Consider the following 15,320-nt stretch of genomic DNA (forward strand, 5'->3'; position numbering starts at 1 on the left):
CAGGGCTGTAACTAACACAGGGCAGGAACCTGGAGGCAGGAACTGAAGCAGGAAAAATGGACAAATGCTGCTTACTGCATTTTGCTTTCTTATCTGCTCCAGGGCCACCTGCCTAGGGATGACTCTACCCAGAGTGGGCTGGACCCTTCTACATCAAGAAAAAAAACCCATAGGCATTTTCTTAATTGAGCTCCCCTCTTCTCAGATGATTCTAGTTTTTGTTGACAAAAAAATAAGCAACATGCCTGGCTTTTGACCATAAGCTCAGTAATTAGGAGCATATGTCTACTTCTAAGATCAGTACTGTTAAGAACTCTTTTTAAAAGATGAAAGTCAAAGCCAGGCATGGAGAGGAGGCAGAGGCAGGCAGATCTCTGTGATGTTGATTTATAAATTTCTAACCATTAAGTTTCAATCAGACTCAGTATTTCTTGTTTTCATGCAGAAGGAATTCACCTAAAATTTATTTTAGTTTTTTTAATTTTTTTTTTAAATTTTTATTTTATGTGTACTGGTGTTTTGCCTGTGTGACAGTGTTGGAGCCCCTGGAACGGGAGTTACAGACAGTCGTGAGTTGCCATGTGGGTGCTGGGAATTGAACCTGGGTCCTCTGGAAGAGTAGTCAGTGCTCTTAACCGCTGAGCCATCTCTCCAGCCCCCAATTTATTTTACTTTTGATTGTGTGTATTCATACACCTAAGCACAGGTGTCTTGAAGCCAGAGACATTGGAATCCTTGGAGCTGGAGTTATAGGATGGAAAGTGAGCTCAGATCCTCCTGAAGAGCAGCAGGTGCTCTTAACCTCAGAGCCGTCTTTCCATTCCAGAAATTCACTTTTAAAAGAGAAATAGAATAAATTCCTCTGGAACAAAGGTTACTTGATTCTGGATTTCTGTATTATGAGGAAGAGGGTAACAATTCTACCAGACATGTGGATTGGGCACGACACCAACAGAGAGAGAGAGAGAGAGAGAGAGAGAGAGAGAGAGAGAGAGAGAGAGAGAGAGAGAGAGAGAGAGTGTTTTATGTAACCTAGTTACAGTGTCACATTTTGTGGCCCAAAGTCCTTTAACTGCCAATCAGTACATAGTAATGACAGTTGTCAGGCACTGAAAAACCATTTTGCCAGGATTTGTAGGCTTTCATCATGAGTCAGATCTGTATGGACAACTGTATATTGATTCTTATGACTTTGGTAAGGATGCTGAGATCCTGACATAAAGATGGAACTGTTAAATGAAATTATGATAGCACTAGCTTGCCATAATTTAATTGAAAAGTGGAGAGAGAGGACTGAGCAAAAGCCAGCCTTGGGTACATAGCATGACCTGTTTCAAAGTGGGCAGGACAGTTCTGAGCTGCAGTTCTACACTAGATCACCAAAAGATTAGATCAAACCAAAATTAATCACTCGTGACAAATGTCACAGCGACAAATCACCACTTTAAACAAACAGCTCCCTGAAACTGACCTGATTTCCTTTCCTGTCTGTGTCACTATAATAAAGAAACCACTTTTGTTTTAATCTTTGCAATATCTGAAGTATGTTCCTGTCTTACAAAAGCATTGCTTTGATACTCACAAGGTGCTTCCATTCTTTTCTGTAGCGCGAAGACTGAGTGAATTCATGAATTAATGAAAAGTTAAGCCAAGGGAGTGCAAACGGACGACCACCGTGGAAGGGAGGCAATAATATGCAAGAGTGACTACTTTCCAACTGGGCGGCAGCTTTCCCCCGCGGCCCGGTTCACCTGCCCGCTTTGGAGCTGAGCCTGCTGGTCGCCGAACCCCCACTTACCTGGAGCTCACCGAGCTGCGCCGGCCCACCGGAGAGAACAGCACGGGCGAGCTAACTGCAGACCCGAGAGACAGACCCCTTCTGCTCGCCCTAGGCGTGGACGCCGGCCCGATTCCGACTAGCGGACCCCTTCGGGTCCCCGGCCCCGGGGTCCGCGGAGAGGAGACGGATGGAAACATGTCTTCGGGGAACGTAGAGAAAGCTCCACTCGTGAGAGGAAAAAAAAGGGAACCTCGCGCGCCGGGAGCTTGAACACTAAAGGGGCGGGATGGCGCCTACTGATGACGTTGTGGGGCGGGACGCTTGGCGATGATGTACAACTAGGGAAGGGAAGGCGCGGGGCGATGATGGCAAAGGTTGGTGCCGAGCTGCAAGGCGGGGTCGGAACTGGAAAGACGTGTTGATGTCACATCCAGTACCGGAGGCAAGAGATCTGGAGTCCGAAGCACTTGGCTCGTGGTGTGGCTTGGACACGGCCGTCACCTGGAGCGGTTCGGAGTCCAGAGCCCCCGGGGACATAGAGCGAGAGAAGAAGCCCCGTTCTCCAGTGCACAGGCTGGAGCTGACCCTCCGCGGGAGCGCGGACTGGGGAAGGAGGCGTCCGCGGGCGGAGCTGGAGAAGTCACCGTGCTAGTTAGTGTCTCGGTGTGCGGTGACGATTCTGTAGCGCGCAGTTTCCCTCAAGCACTCAGTAGAGCTTTTCCCACCCCAAGATCGGTCGCAGGCTTGGCCTTCGTCCTAATGTCCGGGCTTCCCCCTGGACCCCTGCTCTTGCTTCCCAGTCGCATTTTGCAGTTTGATGGGCTTGGCCTACTGCCCGAGGCACGAAGAGGGCTGTTTCGTTCTGCCCCTCTCCCCTCGTCTCCAGAGACTCTCATTTCCCCCACCCCTGAAGTTCCAGAGCCTTGTAGAAGTCCTATGGGCAGGCGTGCACACAGCTCTACGTTAGTCTCCTGCGTCTGTTTTGGAGGATCGCGGTGCATGTAGGGGGTGTGTCTTCTTTCCCACTCTGCTCCCCACACTCTCAGCCAGTGAACTAACGGAAGCTCGAGGCTGCACTAGAGTTCGTAAAGATCCAGGGCTGATAACCACCCAGGGGTTACTTGCTGAACTCCTGTGACTTAACTTCCGGTGGCCTTTCCCTTTTTCACCGCTTCCCACTTGGGCTCCACAGTCTACGAATTAAAGTCTCCGATGCCATTGCGCAAGTTTCTTTTTCCTGGATTGCCTGCCCTTCCTGGCAGGCGTCCACCCGCATCGAATTTAGCGTTGCCATCATCTCTCGAAACCTTCCTCAGATCAGGGATGACCTTCCTCCTCCCTGCCCGCGCGAACAGATAATATATACTTCTGATCTTCCTAACACCTTTGTGTCCACAGTGGCCTCTTGAATAATTTCGTTTTTTGGTAGTTTTGGTAGCCGAGACAAAGTCTCGTGTAGCCCAAGGTGGCTTTGAATAACTCCTGGTCCTGCAGAGATTACGAGTGTGTGCCACCACACCTGATCCAAGTAGCTGCTTCTAAATGCCTTTCTTTGGGGGGGGGGGAGCGGTGTTTTGAGACACTGACTCACAAAGATCCACCTGCCTCTGTCTCCCAAGTGCTAGGATTAAAGGGGTGCCCTACTGCAGCCAGCTATTTCTAAATATCTTTGAGGGGGTGACTTTGTTACCTTTGTGTCCACTGTAACAAACACACGGTAGACTTTCACAGCATCTTTGCTGAAATAGGGGGATGGTTAAGTAAACACTGGGCAGTGAATTTGAGGTGGGGACAGAGTGCCAGTTGTTCATACCCCCCCCCCAGGTCACATTTGTACTGCTGCCAGTTATCTTGTATCTTTTCCCAGCTGAGAGAAAGTAACAGGTTTATCCTGTTCTGTAGCTGCCTTTGAGTCGTACAAAGCCCCAAACATTTCCCTTTTGTTTCTGTTTTACTGGGAGGGGTGTGAAGCAGTAGGAGGTAGAGGTGGTGGTGTCTGAAGAGGTTTGGTGGGGTCAGCTTTGTTCTTGTACCTGAAGGACCAGGATTGTTCAAAGCCACCTTGGGCTACATGAGACCTTGTCTCAAAAAACAGAAAAACCAAAAAACGTAATTACTGGAGAGACCACTGTGGACGGAAAGTTGTTAAGTGGATCAGAAGGTCAAGTTTGCTAACCACCCCTTGTGTGGAGCTGGAATGACTTGCCAGCACCTGTGAGCTGGAACATTCCCTGTGTGGAGATGCTGGAGTAGTGAGGATTAGGTAATATAGGTATGATTACATTTATGGATAAGAAAAAAAAATGCCCAGAAAGGTAAGCAAGCTGAAGGAAAAATTATACTCTTCAAGAAAATCATTGCTGGGTGTAGTGGCACACACCTTTAATCCCAGCACTTGGGAGGCAAAGGCAGGCGGATCTCTGTGAGTTCAGCCTGGTCTACATAGTGAGTTCTAAGATAGCCAAAGCTACATAGTGAGACTGTGTCTCAAAACAAACAAACAAATAAATATCTCAAACAAACAAAGCCAAAGTGTGGGGGACTGGAGAGATGGCTCGGTGGTTAAGAATATATACTACCTTTGCAGAGCAAGTTCAGTTCCCAGCACCCATACACAAATCACCTGTAACTAACTCCAGAGTCCAATGAAGGCCCTCTTCTGGCTTCTCTGAGTACAACCTTCTCTGAGGTTGGCCCCCTGACCTGCTGTAATGGTTTCCCAGCCACGATGGACTGAATCCCTCAGGAACAGCAAGGGAACGTCTCTCCCTTAAGTTGCCTTTGTCACAGTATTTTATTAGAGCAATGAGAAACTAAGACAAGTGGCAGATCTTGGGGGAATGGCACCTAAGTGTCTGTCTGCCTCATGGGACCGTCAGCACCACATGTCACGTGTACACACACTGGCAACCAAACGGCCCCCAAACACCTTGCTGGCCACGGTACTTTGCCAGATTTTTGTAAAACTCATTTTTGCCTGCCTCTCCCCTCCTACACTAGAGGGCAGAAACTGCTGAGTCCCTTCTCATGGCCTCAGCACTGGTCTTGTGGCAGGGCAGGGAATATTTAGTAATGGAACTGGAGTAGCTGGACAGAATGCTAATAAATAGCAAACAAATGAAGACACTAAGAGTCTCTGATGAGGAAAGAAAGGCATGGAACTTGTAGTCACTACTCTGTGTTTGGCATGTTAGATTAAAACATTCTTTGAGTCTCCATAGCGAATTCTATGAAGAAACTGAATATGTACAAAATTTTAAAAGAAGTGATAGACACGAGGCTGAGGATGTGGATATAACTCAGTGGGAAAATGCTTGGCATGTGTGGGGCCTTTGGCTCAGTCTCAGCACTGTGACAGACAGACAGATTAAATTCGCTATAAATTTTAATCTGATATAAAATGTTAAAGACAAACATATTAAGAAATAAAGTGTGATGACTCAATTCAGTTTTTTAAATACATCCATGGAGCAAAGGGGTTTCCCACCAACCTGGCGGCTGTTTTGTCTTCTGAGAACCCCCCTTCAAGTTGAATAAACGTGGACAGTGGAGATGATTGTCACAAATGTGCTGTTCACTAACTCAGAGACCACTACACTCATCCAGAGAGCCTGTCTTACTCAAGTACCACACACTGTGACATTCTGTGCTTCCATGAAGAGGTTTCTTCCTCTTGGCCAGAGGCAAGTGGGCACGGCAGGTGTATCCATTTAACTCTCAGGGTAGTTATGCCTCGGGCTCTACATCACCAGCATAAAAAAGCACATTTTCTTGAGGCAACATCCAACTAATAGCACTAATACCAAAAAAAAAATGTGGCGAATCTGTAAGAATGGAGACACTGTAGGTGACTAAAACTGCAAGCATAGGAAAAAAGACTACTCATCTCCTTGTATAGGGCAGTGCCATGTTAAGGTTCCACGTATTCCATAGGGTAGGGCTTTCAAACTCTTCCAATGTCTTTGAAGACATTTGAAGACTAGGTCTCATGTCCTGGCTGGTCTCACACTCACTATTGTAATGCAGGGTTTGAACTCCCAGGTGCTGGGGTTAGGGGTATGAGTCGCTATGCTTGGTTTTTTCTTTTTAAACCAGAACAATTGTTTCATGACTGACTGTTGCAATCTTCAAGATGAACTGGATGCTGCAACAGCAACCTCTTGGCTTTAGATCGTTCCTTCACAGAATCCCTGTCTGAATGGATGATAAACAATGTTTTGGTGCCTCATCTGCCCGGTCTCAGAAGCGTTGCATCTCACCCTCGGCACTCCAGTTATACCTTCTCTTGCGCTTGGCAGGGTAGCCACATTTACCACAGCAGCAGGACAATATGTATCTTATTGCAACACTTTCCAAAAAAAAAAAAAAAAAAAAAAAAGACAATGTTCCTTCTGTCATCATGCTTCTGCTGCTGAGGCCAAAGAGCCACCATATTCAAGGCTGAAAATTACTCAGATTCAGCCTTATTAGTGAAAATGTAAAGTATAAAACTATAATTAATATATCTGAGAATTACATATTTTAAACAGGTATTGATTTTTTTTCTCCAAAATACATGCTCCAACAAATGTAAAATTGATTTCCATTCACTTTTGTTGCTAATACCTGGTCATCTGTACCTTGCTTTTCAAAAGGAGTCAGAAAACAAGGAAGTGAATAAAAAAATAGACGTGTTTCTGTTTACAGACTGGGACTTCCTCCTGTGGCAAAACGCATCAGGCTCTCACACACCCTGGTGCTGTGCGCCGCCTGCCCTGACCATCGCAGCCTATCGTGTTCCAGAGCTCCGACCCCTGAGATGTGGGGACAGACACAGCAAGCTTTCCCTCAGTGGCCCCAGCGAGGTGCCTCAGTGACTGGCAACCTGGCTTAAAGTAGTCAGGCCTTTAGTTTAGAATTCCCTTTTTAGAGCTCTCACCTGACGTCACGGCCTGACTCTGGCAGCAAAGGACGTGAGGGGCTGTGCTGAGCTAAACGTTCCGACCCTGCAGCAACTTCAGCGTTCCCCAAGTTTAGAAAGCGACGAAGAAGATCTGAGAGGACAGACACATCTAAACACAGGGTTTTACATTCTCTGTGAAAATAGGCATGTTTCAAATAACTGAAGTACGATCCACAGGTTTCACACAGTCTCTTAAGATCTGTTTTTCTCCGATGGTTTTAAAGTCTCTCAGGAGCTACTGTTTTGTTTTTGTTTGTTTTCAGAGAGGGTCTTGCTATGTACATGAGGAAGTCTTCACAATCCTTCTGCTCCAGCTTCCCAATAGCTGGGATTACAGGCTGCGTACTTTGACGGCTCCAGAAACTGATCCATTATACTGACATAAAACTCTGCTTGTTCATTAGTTTTCTGTAAAGCCCATTGGGCTTCAAAAGCAGCTCTTCGTGTGTTCCATGTTCACTGATTTTTCCTTGGTCAAGGACAGCAACAAAATTGGCATTCTTAATGGTGGACAGGCGGTGAGCTATGATCAACACTGTTCTTCCTTCCATCAGCCGGTCGAGGGCCTCCTGTACCAGATGCTCATTTTCAGCATCCAGTGCACTGGAACAGACAAGGTCACACACAAGAGGAAGCAGAGATGTCAGAGTTGCATACACGGCTGCACACACTATTGACACACATGTCACTGAGACACCCTTCAACATGGATACACATATTAGACAACTCTAACATGATTACTGACGTCACAGACATACTCTCACCTGGTTGCTTCATCAAGGAGAAGAATTTTGGGATTCTGAAGAAGGAAGAAGGAAAGTGATGTATTAGCAAGCATAGCTCTGAGCAGTACGAAGGAATGACATGGGCTGGCGAGAAGGCTCAACAAGTAAAGGCACTTAACCACCGAGCCTGACAACCTGAATTTGATTTCCAGATCCCACATCATTAGGGAGAACTGACTCTCACAAGTTGTTCGCTGACCTTCTGTGTATCCCTGACCCCAAGATAAATAAATAAAATAAAAACATTTAAAGTTAACTGTTACAGTTTTAAAAGACAGAAGGAGGGGATGGAGATATGGCTCAGTGGTTAAGTTCTGTTGTTCTTCCAAAGGAGCCGGGTTCATTTCCCAGCACCCATATGGCAGCTTCTGTAACTCCAGCCCCAGAGAATCTGATGCTTTCTACTGGCTTCCTTAGGCACCAGGCACAGGTGTGGTGCACAGACATACACGCTTCCTTTACAGAAGAATGTCTGGCTCCCCACCGAGAGGTTCTTCCTGCTCCTGGCTGGAGTCTGTCTGCCTGAGGCTTCCAATCTTTTTCTTTTTCTTTCTTTCTTTTTTTTTTTTTTTTGGTTTTTTGAGACAGGGTTTCTCTGTGTAGCTTTATGCCTTTCCTGTAACTCACTTGGTAGCCCAGGCTGGCCTCGAACTCACAGAGATCCGCCTGCCTCTGCCTCCCTCATGCTGGGATTAAAGGCGTGCACCGCCACCGCCAAGCTGAGGCTTCCAATCTTTTCCTCAGCAGAACAACTGAGTAAAGTTTAGACATACATATTGGCACCACTCTGACATTTTGTTAATAATCAGTCACTAGTCAATTGATTCTTCTAGATAAATGTTCATATATTAAGCTTTTCCCCATGCTGATACTCCTTTAACACTGGACTCTTGAGAAATTTCCCAAATATGACAAATGCTTGAACAATGGGCCCTCAGTAGAACTCCCAATTTACCTTTTTTACCAGACTGTCAGCCATATATGATATACATGCATACACACACACACACACACACACACACACACACACACACACACACACACAAATATATTCCCCCCCCCCCCAAAAAAGTAGAAACTGGTGAAGTCATCAACAGTCAGCTTCCTTACCTTCAGCAGGGCCCTGGCTATGGCGATCCTTTGTTTCTGCCCACCTGACAGAAACAAACGGTAGAGGTAAGCTTAACAAAAGTTCTTAACAAATTCTTGTCTGATGAGACAAGTGACAATTTGAAGATAACTTCTTCCATTTAACCACAACTGATGGGCAGTACAACAGAAGTTTATCTTTTATACATACTGTCTTATTAAATAGAAAAAAATGAGCAATTACCATAGTTAATATATACCGAGGATTTGCTTCACAGAAGACATTAGCTAAGTGCATCTGGCATGTTAATCTATAACAATCGTTCTTGGAGGCAGATCCTATAATTACTTTCATTTTTTTACAGATAAAAACTGAGGCACAACTCAGTTTAGGCATGGTGGCACAAACCTTTAATTCTAGCACTCAGAAGGCAGAGGCAGGTAGACCTCTGCATCTGCATGTTCAAGGCCCGCCTGGTCTACATGGTGAGTTTTGGGCCAGCCAAGGCTGCATAGTGAGATCCTGTCTCAAAAAACAGAACAACAATAAAACAACTACACACCCCACAAGAAGCCTGAGGCACAGTGTGAAACGTCTCACAGCTGGCAATGGAGCAGGCTTACGCCTACACTGATATGAGGGTCTTCACTTCCGGCCTTCACTCACACATTCCTCCTAACATGATGGCCAGCACACTGGGGGAATTTCAAACTCCTTGGAAGCAAAAAGAACCAGCAATGCTGGGTGCACATCTCCATCGCTCTGTGTTGGCACACAGCCTTCAGTTCTTCCCTTCCTGTGGTATTCTGCCTCCTTGTCCCACAGCAGTTCCATGTGGACATGAAGCTGGAGGTTACAAATTAGGGAAGCCCCTTTTCTTTTAAGCCCAAATTCCCTTTGAAGCCAGGGAACAGGTGGAGTGTTAAGATGCAGGCTTGAAGCAAGCAATCTGCCTTGCATTTGGCTCTTTCCCTCAAGGACTCCATCTTCCAGCAGCCAGAACTCCCAGAGGCTCACACGTCCTTATGTGGGTTGTCTAATGAAACCCAATTCTACTTCAGGTGCTAACAGTACTCCTTTCAAGTTGACTATGGATGGAACATCTTCATTCATGGTGATGCTAGGTAGCATGTCACTTCATCCAGGTGTGCATCATATTCAACAGATGCTGAGGTGCCATACTCACATGGAGCCATTGCCTGCCTGGCCCTCTGAAGTAGTTAGCTGAGTGCCCCAGAATGGTCTTTGGAGCATCCTGGGGTGGGATCCTGGAGCAGCAGCTAATAGCCTCTTGGAATATTATCTTCAACACCAACTAATATACTGAAAACCTATAATTGTCTATTCCTTTCAAACTGCAAAGGCATTTGGGTGCAGTGGTATACACCTATAGTTCTAGCACTTTGGAGGGGGGAGACAGGAAGATTAAACATTCTAAGCCAACCTGGACTACACAGTGAAACTGTGCCTCAAAAAAACAAAAAGACTGAAGGACCTGTAGCTTCCTTGACTGCAAGCTGAAGCATGAGAATCCTGTTAAGATGTAAGAACATGCAGAAATCATTCCAAGGGAACAGGGGGCTTGCTCTGAAAGATGAACCCCACACTATGATGAATCTCCTGTGATGTCCATCCAAAACACCAAAACCATCTCCCTACTAGCTTTTCTTTTAATCATGCAAAATAATCACCATCCTTTTGTTTCATCTATCCTCTGTGATCTAACTGCGTGGTCTAGCCATCAGACACCTTAGAGGATGGGAGCTCAGAACCTCTAGCCTTTGCACTGAAAAAAAAAAAAAAAAGTTTGTGTCTAACTAAAAATGTGCTTCCCTTTAGCTCCGCTACAGGTCCTACTTCACATTCTACAGCAAGTCAGAACAAGCTTTCCTTTCCCCCCAAAATGTGGTACCCACAGTGTGCAGTTGTCTGCTGGCCTTGAAGATGTCCCGGAATGGCCAACTCTGCCCCCCAGAGATAAAGTCTTTCAACATGTTTGGGCCCAAAGGCCACATAAAGATCACAGTCTTGTCACAAAGCCCTCAAGTGAAGGATGTGCTTTACATTTTTCAAGGGTTCTTTAAGGCAATAAGCACAGGCTAGGAGTGTAGCTCCATGGCTGAATGCTTGCCTAGAATGCTTGAGGCCCAGGGCTCCATCTCTGTCACTACACAAAAAAATAAAAGGACATTATATTTGACAGAGATGATAGATGGTCCATTAAAGAGTTCCCTCTTTGTCCTTTCTAGAAAATTCATTGGCCCCTGGTACACACCGGAAAATAAGAACACTTTTGTGGCGATATGAATAAAAATGGCCCTCATTGGCTCATATATTTGAATGCTTCATTGCCAGGGAGTGGCACTGTTTGAAGAGGATTAGAAGGATTAAGAGGTGTGGCCTTGTTGGAGGAAGTGTGTCCTTGCTGGAAGAATGTTGCTGGGGGTAGGTTTTGAGGTTTCAAAAGCCACACCAGTCCATCCTGCTCGCTCTCTCTCTCTCTCTCTCTCTCTCTCTCTCTCTCTTTCTCTCTCTCTCTCTCTCTCTCTCTCTCTCACTCTCTCCCTGCTTCTGATCAGGATGTAAAGTTCTCAGCTACTTCCATAGCACCATGCCTGACTGCCTGCCTGTCTGTTGCCATGTTCTCCACCATGATGATAATGGATTGCCCTCTGAAACTGTAAGTAAGTCCCTAATTAAATGCTTTTTTTTAAAAAAAAAAATAAAAACTGCCTTGGTAATGGCATCTCTTTACAGAAACAGAACAGTAACTAAGACAACTTTCATCACTGGGCTTCTTTGGGATACTCCTCTTTTCCTTGGGCAGGTCATCATCTACCACCTAGTCCCATCTCCTTCTCTTTAGTTCCCCATAGCCTCAGGCTTCAGAGCACACCTCTTCTCGGATGGAAACAGAGGCTTGTTTTCACTGGGTACTACTCAACAGTCCTGAGGAAAGTTCTGGGTAGCAAGTGAAGGAAACACTTCCCTTCAGAGAGGATGAAAACCTCATCTATAAATGACAGTGCACTGGGAACCATGTGAAGATTTCCTGGAGTGAGTGCTTCACTACACAGCAGGGCAGTCAGTTATACACGTGACAGGATGAAGCCGACAAATAAAATCTGAGTACCACATACCAGATAGGAGGATGCCCTTCTCGCCGACCACAGTGCTGAAGCCCTGAGGGAAGCTCCGGATGAATTCTGCGGCATTGGCCACTTCTGCCGCCCTCTCCACCTCCTGGGCTGTGACTGAGGATGGGTTGTCAGCACCATAGGCAATGTTTTCTGCCACAGAGCAGGAGAACAGGACCGGCTCCTGGAATTGGAAATACAGCAGCACATTTGTCAGAAATTCCAGCCAACTTCAGCAAGGTACCGTGGGTACCAAGGAGTTGAGGACAGGCCTCAGCCAGGAGTGCCACACACTCCCAGAACAGGGCTCTGCCTGGAGGACCTGCTCTTCTACAACCTCACACAGACAATTTTAAAAGTTCCAGTTTAGGGGCCAGCAAAATGTCTCCGGGGGTAACAATGCTTGTTGTGAAGCCTGACAACCTGAGTTCAATAAGTTCATCCCCAGAACTCACACAGCGAAAGAAGAGAACCAAATCCTCTAAGCTGTTATCTGACCATGGCACGTGTACACACATATACACAAAACAAACAAATAATGCATTAAAAAAAAGTACCAGTTTACTGTGAATAAGACCAACCTGATCTGTTGTCTTCACCACCCTGTGGGAAGGAGACCCCAAGATGGGTGCCCACAATTGCTGGCCTATGTCAACCTTGTCAATATCAGCCCCTCCCTTAGGGCTAGTAAGGCCTGGAAGACTCAAATCCAACTGCCTACCTTCCATTACAGACAAAGGGCCCATGTCCATCCATTGCCTTCTGACAGGCAACCAGACCCCACCACAGCATGCTGACAGAGCCCCGTGAAGCACACCGGCCTCCAGTCTCTCCTCTGCCCTCATGACACACACTGCTAAGGTCTAGTCAGTACCCATAGCTACACCATCCATCCATTCTAGTACAGAAGGGGTCCCCCATCCGAGTGCAGTAATTGGAGGTGTGAGTGTGACTACAGGGGCACAATGGTAAGAGAAACTGGCTCTGACAGTTTTGCTGCTCCACGCAGCCTCGAGCAGGCAGCTTCAAGAAGAGGAACCATGCTTGGTTCCCAGGCCCGTGCACGGGAATTGGGAAGGACAGCGAGAGCTTCTGTGACAATCCTTGCTCTAGACTCTCTACACTGCAAAGAAGCACCAGTCTCAGCTCTCAATAAAAAGTCAGCACTAGCCAGGGGGTGGTGCACACGCTTTTAATCCCAGCACTTGGGAGGCAGAGGCAGGTGGATCTCTGTGAGTTCGAGGCCAGCCTGGGCTACAGAGTGAGTTGTAGTCAGCAGTTTGTGTGTGGAATGGGTGTCGTCCATCTGTAAGCCTCTGTCCCTCTCCTGAGAAACATGAGATCATGTAATCAAACAAGAGAAAAAGCAGAGGAGCAGGGCAGTGGTGGCGCACGCCTTTAATCCCAGCACTCGGGAGGCAGAGGCAGGCTGATCTCTGAGTTCGAGGCCAGCCTGGTCTACAGAGTTCCAAGATAGCCAGGAGCCAGGACTGTTACACAGAGAAACCTTGTCTTGAGGAAAGAAAAGAAAAGAACGAGAAGAAAGGGAAAAGCAGTTTCAACAAAGGGAGATGAAAGGGAAGCCTGACTTCTTACCTGACTGACTGTCCCAATCTTGGATCTCAGCCAGACGGGGTTTAGTTGACGAATGTCGTGGCCATCAAGACTGACTGTTCCTGTTGAGGGGCAAGAGGTCACCACAGGTCAGGGCTGATAACCTAAGTGAACACCAAAGGACCCAGTGGACAATTCCAGGCATTTCCCCTCTCCCCGTCCCTCCCTTTCTTAGATAGGATCTATCCTAGCCTAATTAACTTCAAACTCACTATGTAGCCAAGGACGATCTTAAACTTCTGATCCTACTTTTCCTACCTGGGATTATAGAAGTGTGCCAAATAGCGATTTGACCCCTCTCCCCTTAATGCTGTACTGGTGATCAAATCCAGATTTTTACACATGCTAAACAAGCAGTCTACCAATTGATCCATATCCCCAAAGCACAGGCAATTTTCAAAGACTAAACATGTACTCGGGACTTGGAATGTGGCTAGTGGTGAAGTATGTGCCTAGCATATGCAAGAGCCTGGGTTTCATCCCAACCACTGAAAAAAACTTACTTCCCCAGTGTCTACATGGAACCTAAAACCAACAAGGTTTGGACTTTCAGAGCATGAGGGGTCTTTTGGAAGGTCTGAGGCTAGGACCTCCCTAGCGGACAGCAAGCCCAACCAGCCCACCTTCCTGAGTCTGTAGGTTGCTGGAAGCTGGGGTACCTGGTAATGTTGGTGTTCCATGAATCTGATGTCTTATGCAGAGCCTTGGCTCCAAAGAGAACTGTGTGAGACAGGGGAGTACACAGCACCCACTGGCTAGCAGTGCAGATGGCAGCCTCCTGACTCGACAGTCTCCTAATCATGCCAGTATCAGGATAGACCATGAAGGCCTGGCTCAGGGTGGAGTTCTGTAAGTGTCTGCAAGTTTAAACTAGAGTCTATCTTGCCACCTCATCTAAGATTATGCAGGGCATATATACATATGTCCTATGAGTGAATGAGACAGTGTCAGACTTGTTTTCCAAATCCAAAAATTAAAGCTCATGCACACATCATCTACTCTAGGCAGGAAAAGGGATAAAGATATAAAACAACACACTTTTGCTCTTAAAAGGGGGTATAATCCAATTGAAAACGTAGTTGAATATGGTGGTGCACGCCTTTGATCCCAGCACTTGGGAGAGAGATGCAGGCGGATCTCTGTGAGTTCCAGGCCAGCTAGAGCTACACAATAAGACCCTATGTCAAGAAAAGAAAGAGGAAAGCACAAACTCAAACCGGAAAAGTCTATTAAGAAAATATCTGGGCTGGGGAGATGGCTCAGGAAGTCGAGTGCTTGCCATAGACGTGAAGACGTGCATTCAATCAAGTGCATGACAGATTACAAAACAAAACCCATAGTAGATCCAGGCCTTTAATCCCAGCTACTCAGAAAGCAGAGGCAGAAGGCTCACAAGTGTAAAGTCAGTCTGCAAAACTTAGTGAGAACCTGTTTCAAAAGAAAAGGTAGCTGGGTAGTGGTGGTGCATGCTCTAATCCCAGCACTCAGAAGCAGGCACAAGCAGATCTCTCTGAGTTCGAGGCCAGCCTGGTCTACAGGAAAAATTCCTACCAGTTCAGAACTCTTTTAGCGGCGGCATCACCACCACATGGAAGTGGACCCCTGGTCACCAGATTAACTGTGTATAAGACAACTAAGGAAGTGGGTGTGGTGGTGCAGGCTTGGAATCCTAGCACTCAGGAGGCAGAGGCAGGAGGATTGCCACAAGTTTAGGTTAGCCTCATCCACATAGTGAGTTCAAGGCCAACCCTGCCTTTAAAAACCCAACCAAAATTAAAACCAAACAAACCAACAAAAAAACCAGCCTAGGAACAGTCTGGAGGCAGAAGCATCAGAAGATGCTTGGTACCTCAGCACGTGGCAGAGCAGTGTTCCAGGGTGGGTATGGGACACTCCACAGCACCCTTGGCTGCTGGCACTAGGGGGCATTTGCTGACTGTGCTGGCTAGTCTAACGTCAACTTGACACAAGC

General features: G+C 46.6%; 2 protein-coding genes across 2 annotated transcripts in view; both read right to left on the bottom strand.

The window, feature by feature from the left end:
* Positions 1-2,094, bottom strand: part of Nup133 (nucleoporin 133) — a 50,143-nt gene extending 48,049 nt beyond the window's left edge. The window contains exon 1 of the mRNA XM_076572314.1: positions 1,799-2,094. Within this exon, the coding sequence (XP_076428429.1) occupies positions 1,799-1,977 (179 nt within the window). The 5' untranslated portion in view covers positions 1,978-2,094. The remainder of the gene's footprint in view (positions 1-1,798) is intronic.
* Positions 2,095-5,147: 3,053 nt separating this feature from the next.
* Positions 5,148-15,320, bottom strand: part of Abcb10 (ATP binding cassette subfamily B member 10) — a 33,654-nt gene continuing 23,481 nt past the window's right edge. Inside the window, exons 9-13 of the mRNA XM_042277842.2 lie at positions 13,331-13,410; positions 11,738-11,918; positions 8,618-8,661; positions 7,487-7,521; positions 5,148-7,325 (exon numbers count right to left, since the gene is read on the bottom strand). Coding sequence (XP_042133776.2) covers positions 7,094-7,325; positions 7,487-7,521; positions 8,618-8,661; positions 11,738-11,918; positions 13,331-13,410 — 572 coding nt within the window. The 3' untranslated portion in view covers positions 5,148-7,093. The remainder of the gene's footprint in view (positions 7,326-7,486; positions 7,522-8,617; positions 8,662-11,737; positions 11,919-13,330; positions 13,411-15,320) is intronic.

The sequence above is a fragment of the Peromyscus maniculatus genome, chromosome 5, assembly GCF_049852395.1.
Source record: "Peromyscus maniculatus bairdii isolate BWxNUB_F1_BW_parent chromosome 5, HU_Pman_BW_mat_3.1, whole genome shotgun sequence".
Lineage (NCBI taxonomy): Eukaryota > Metazoa > Chordata > Mammalia > Rodentia > Cricetidae > Peromyscus > Peromyscus maniculatus.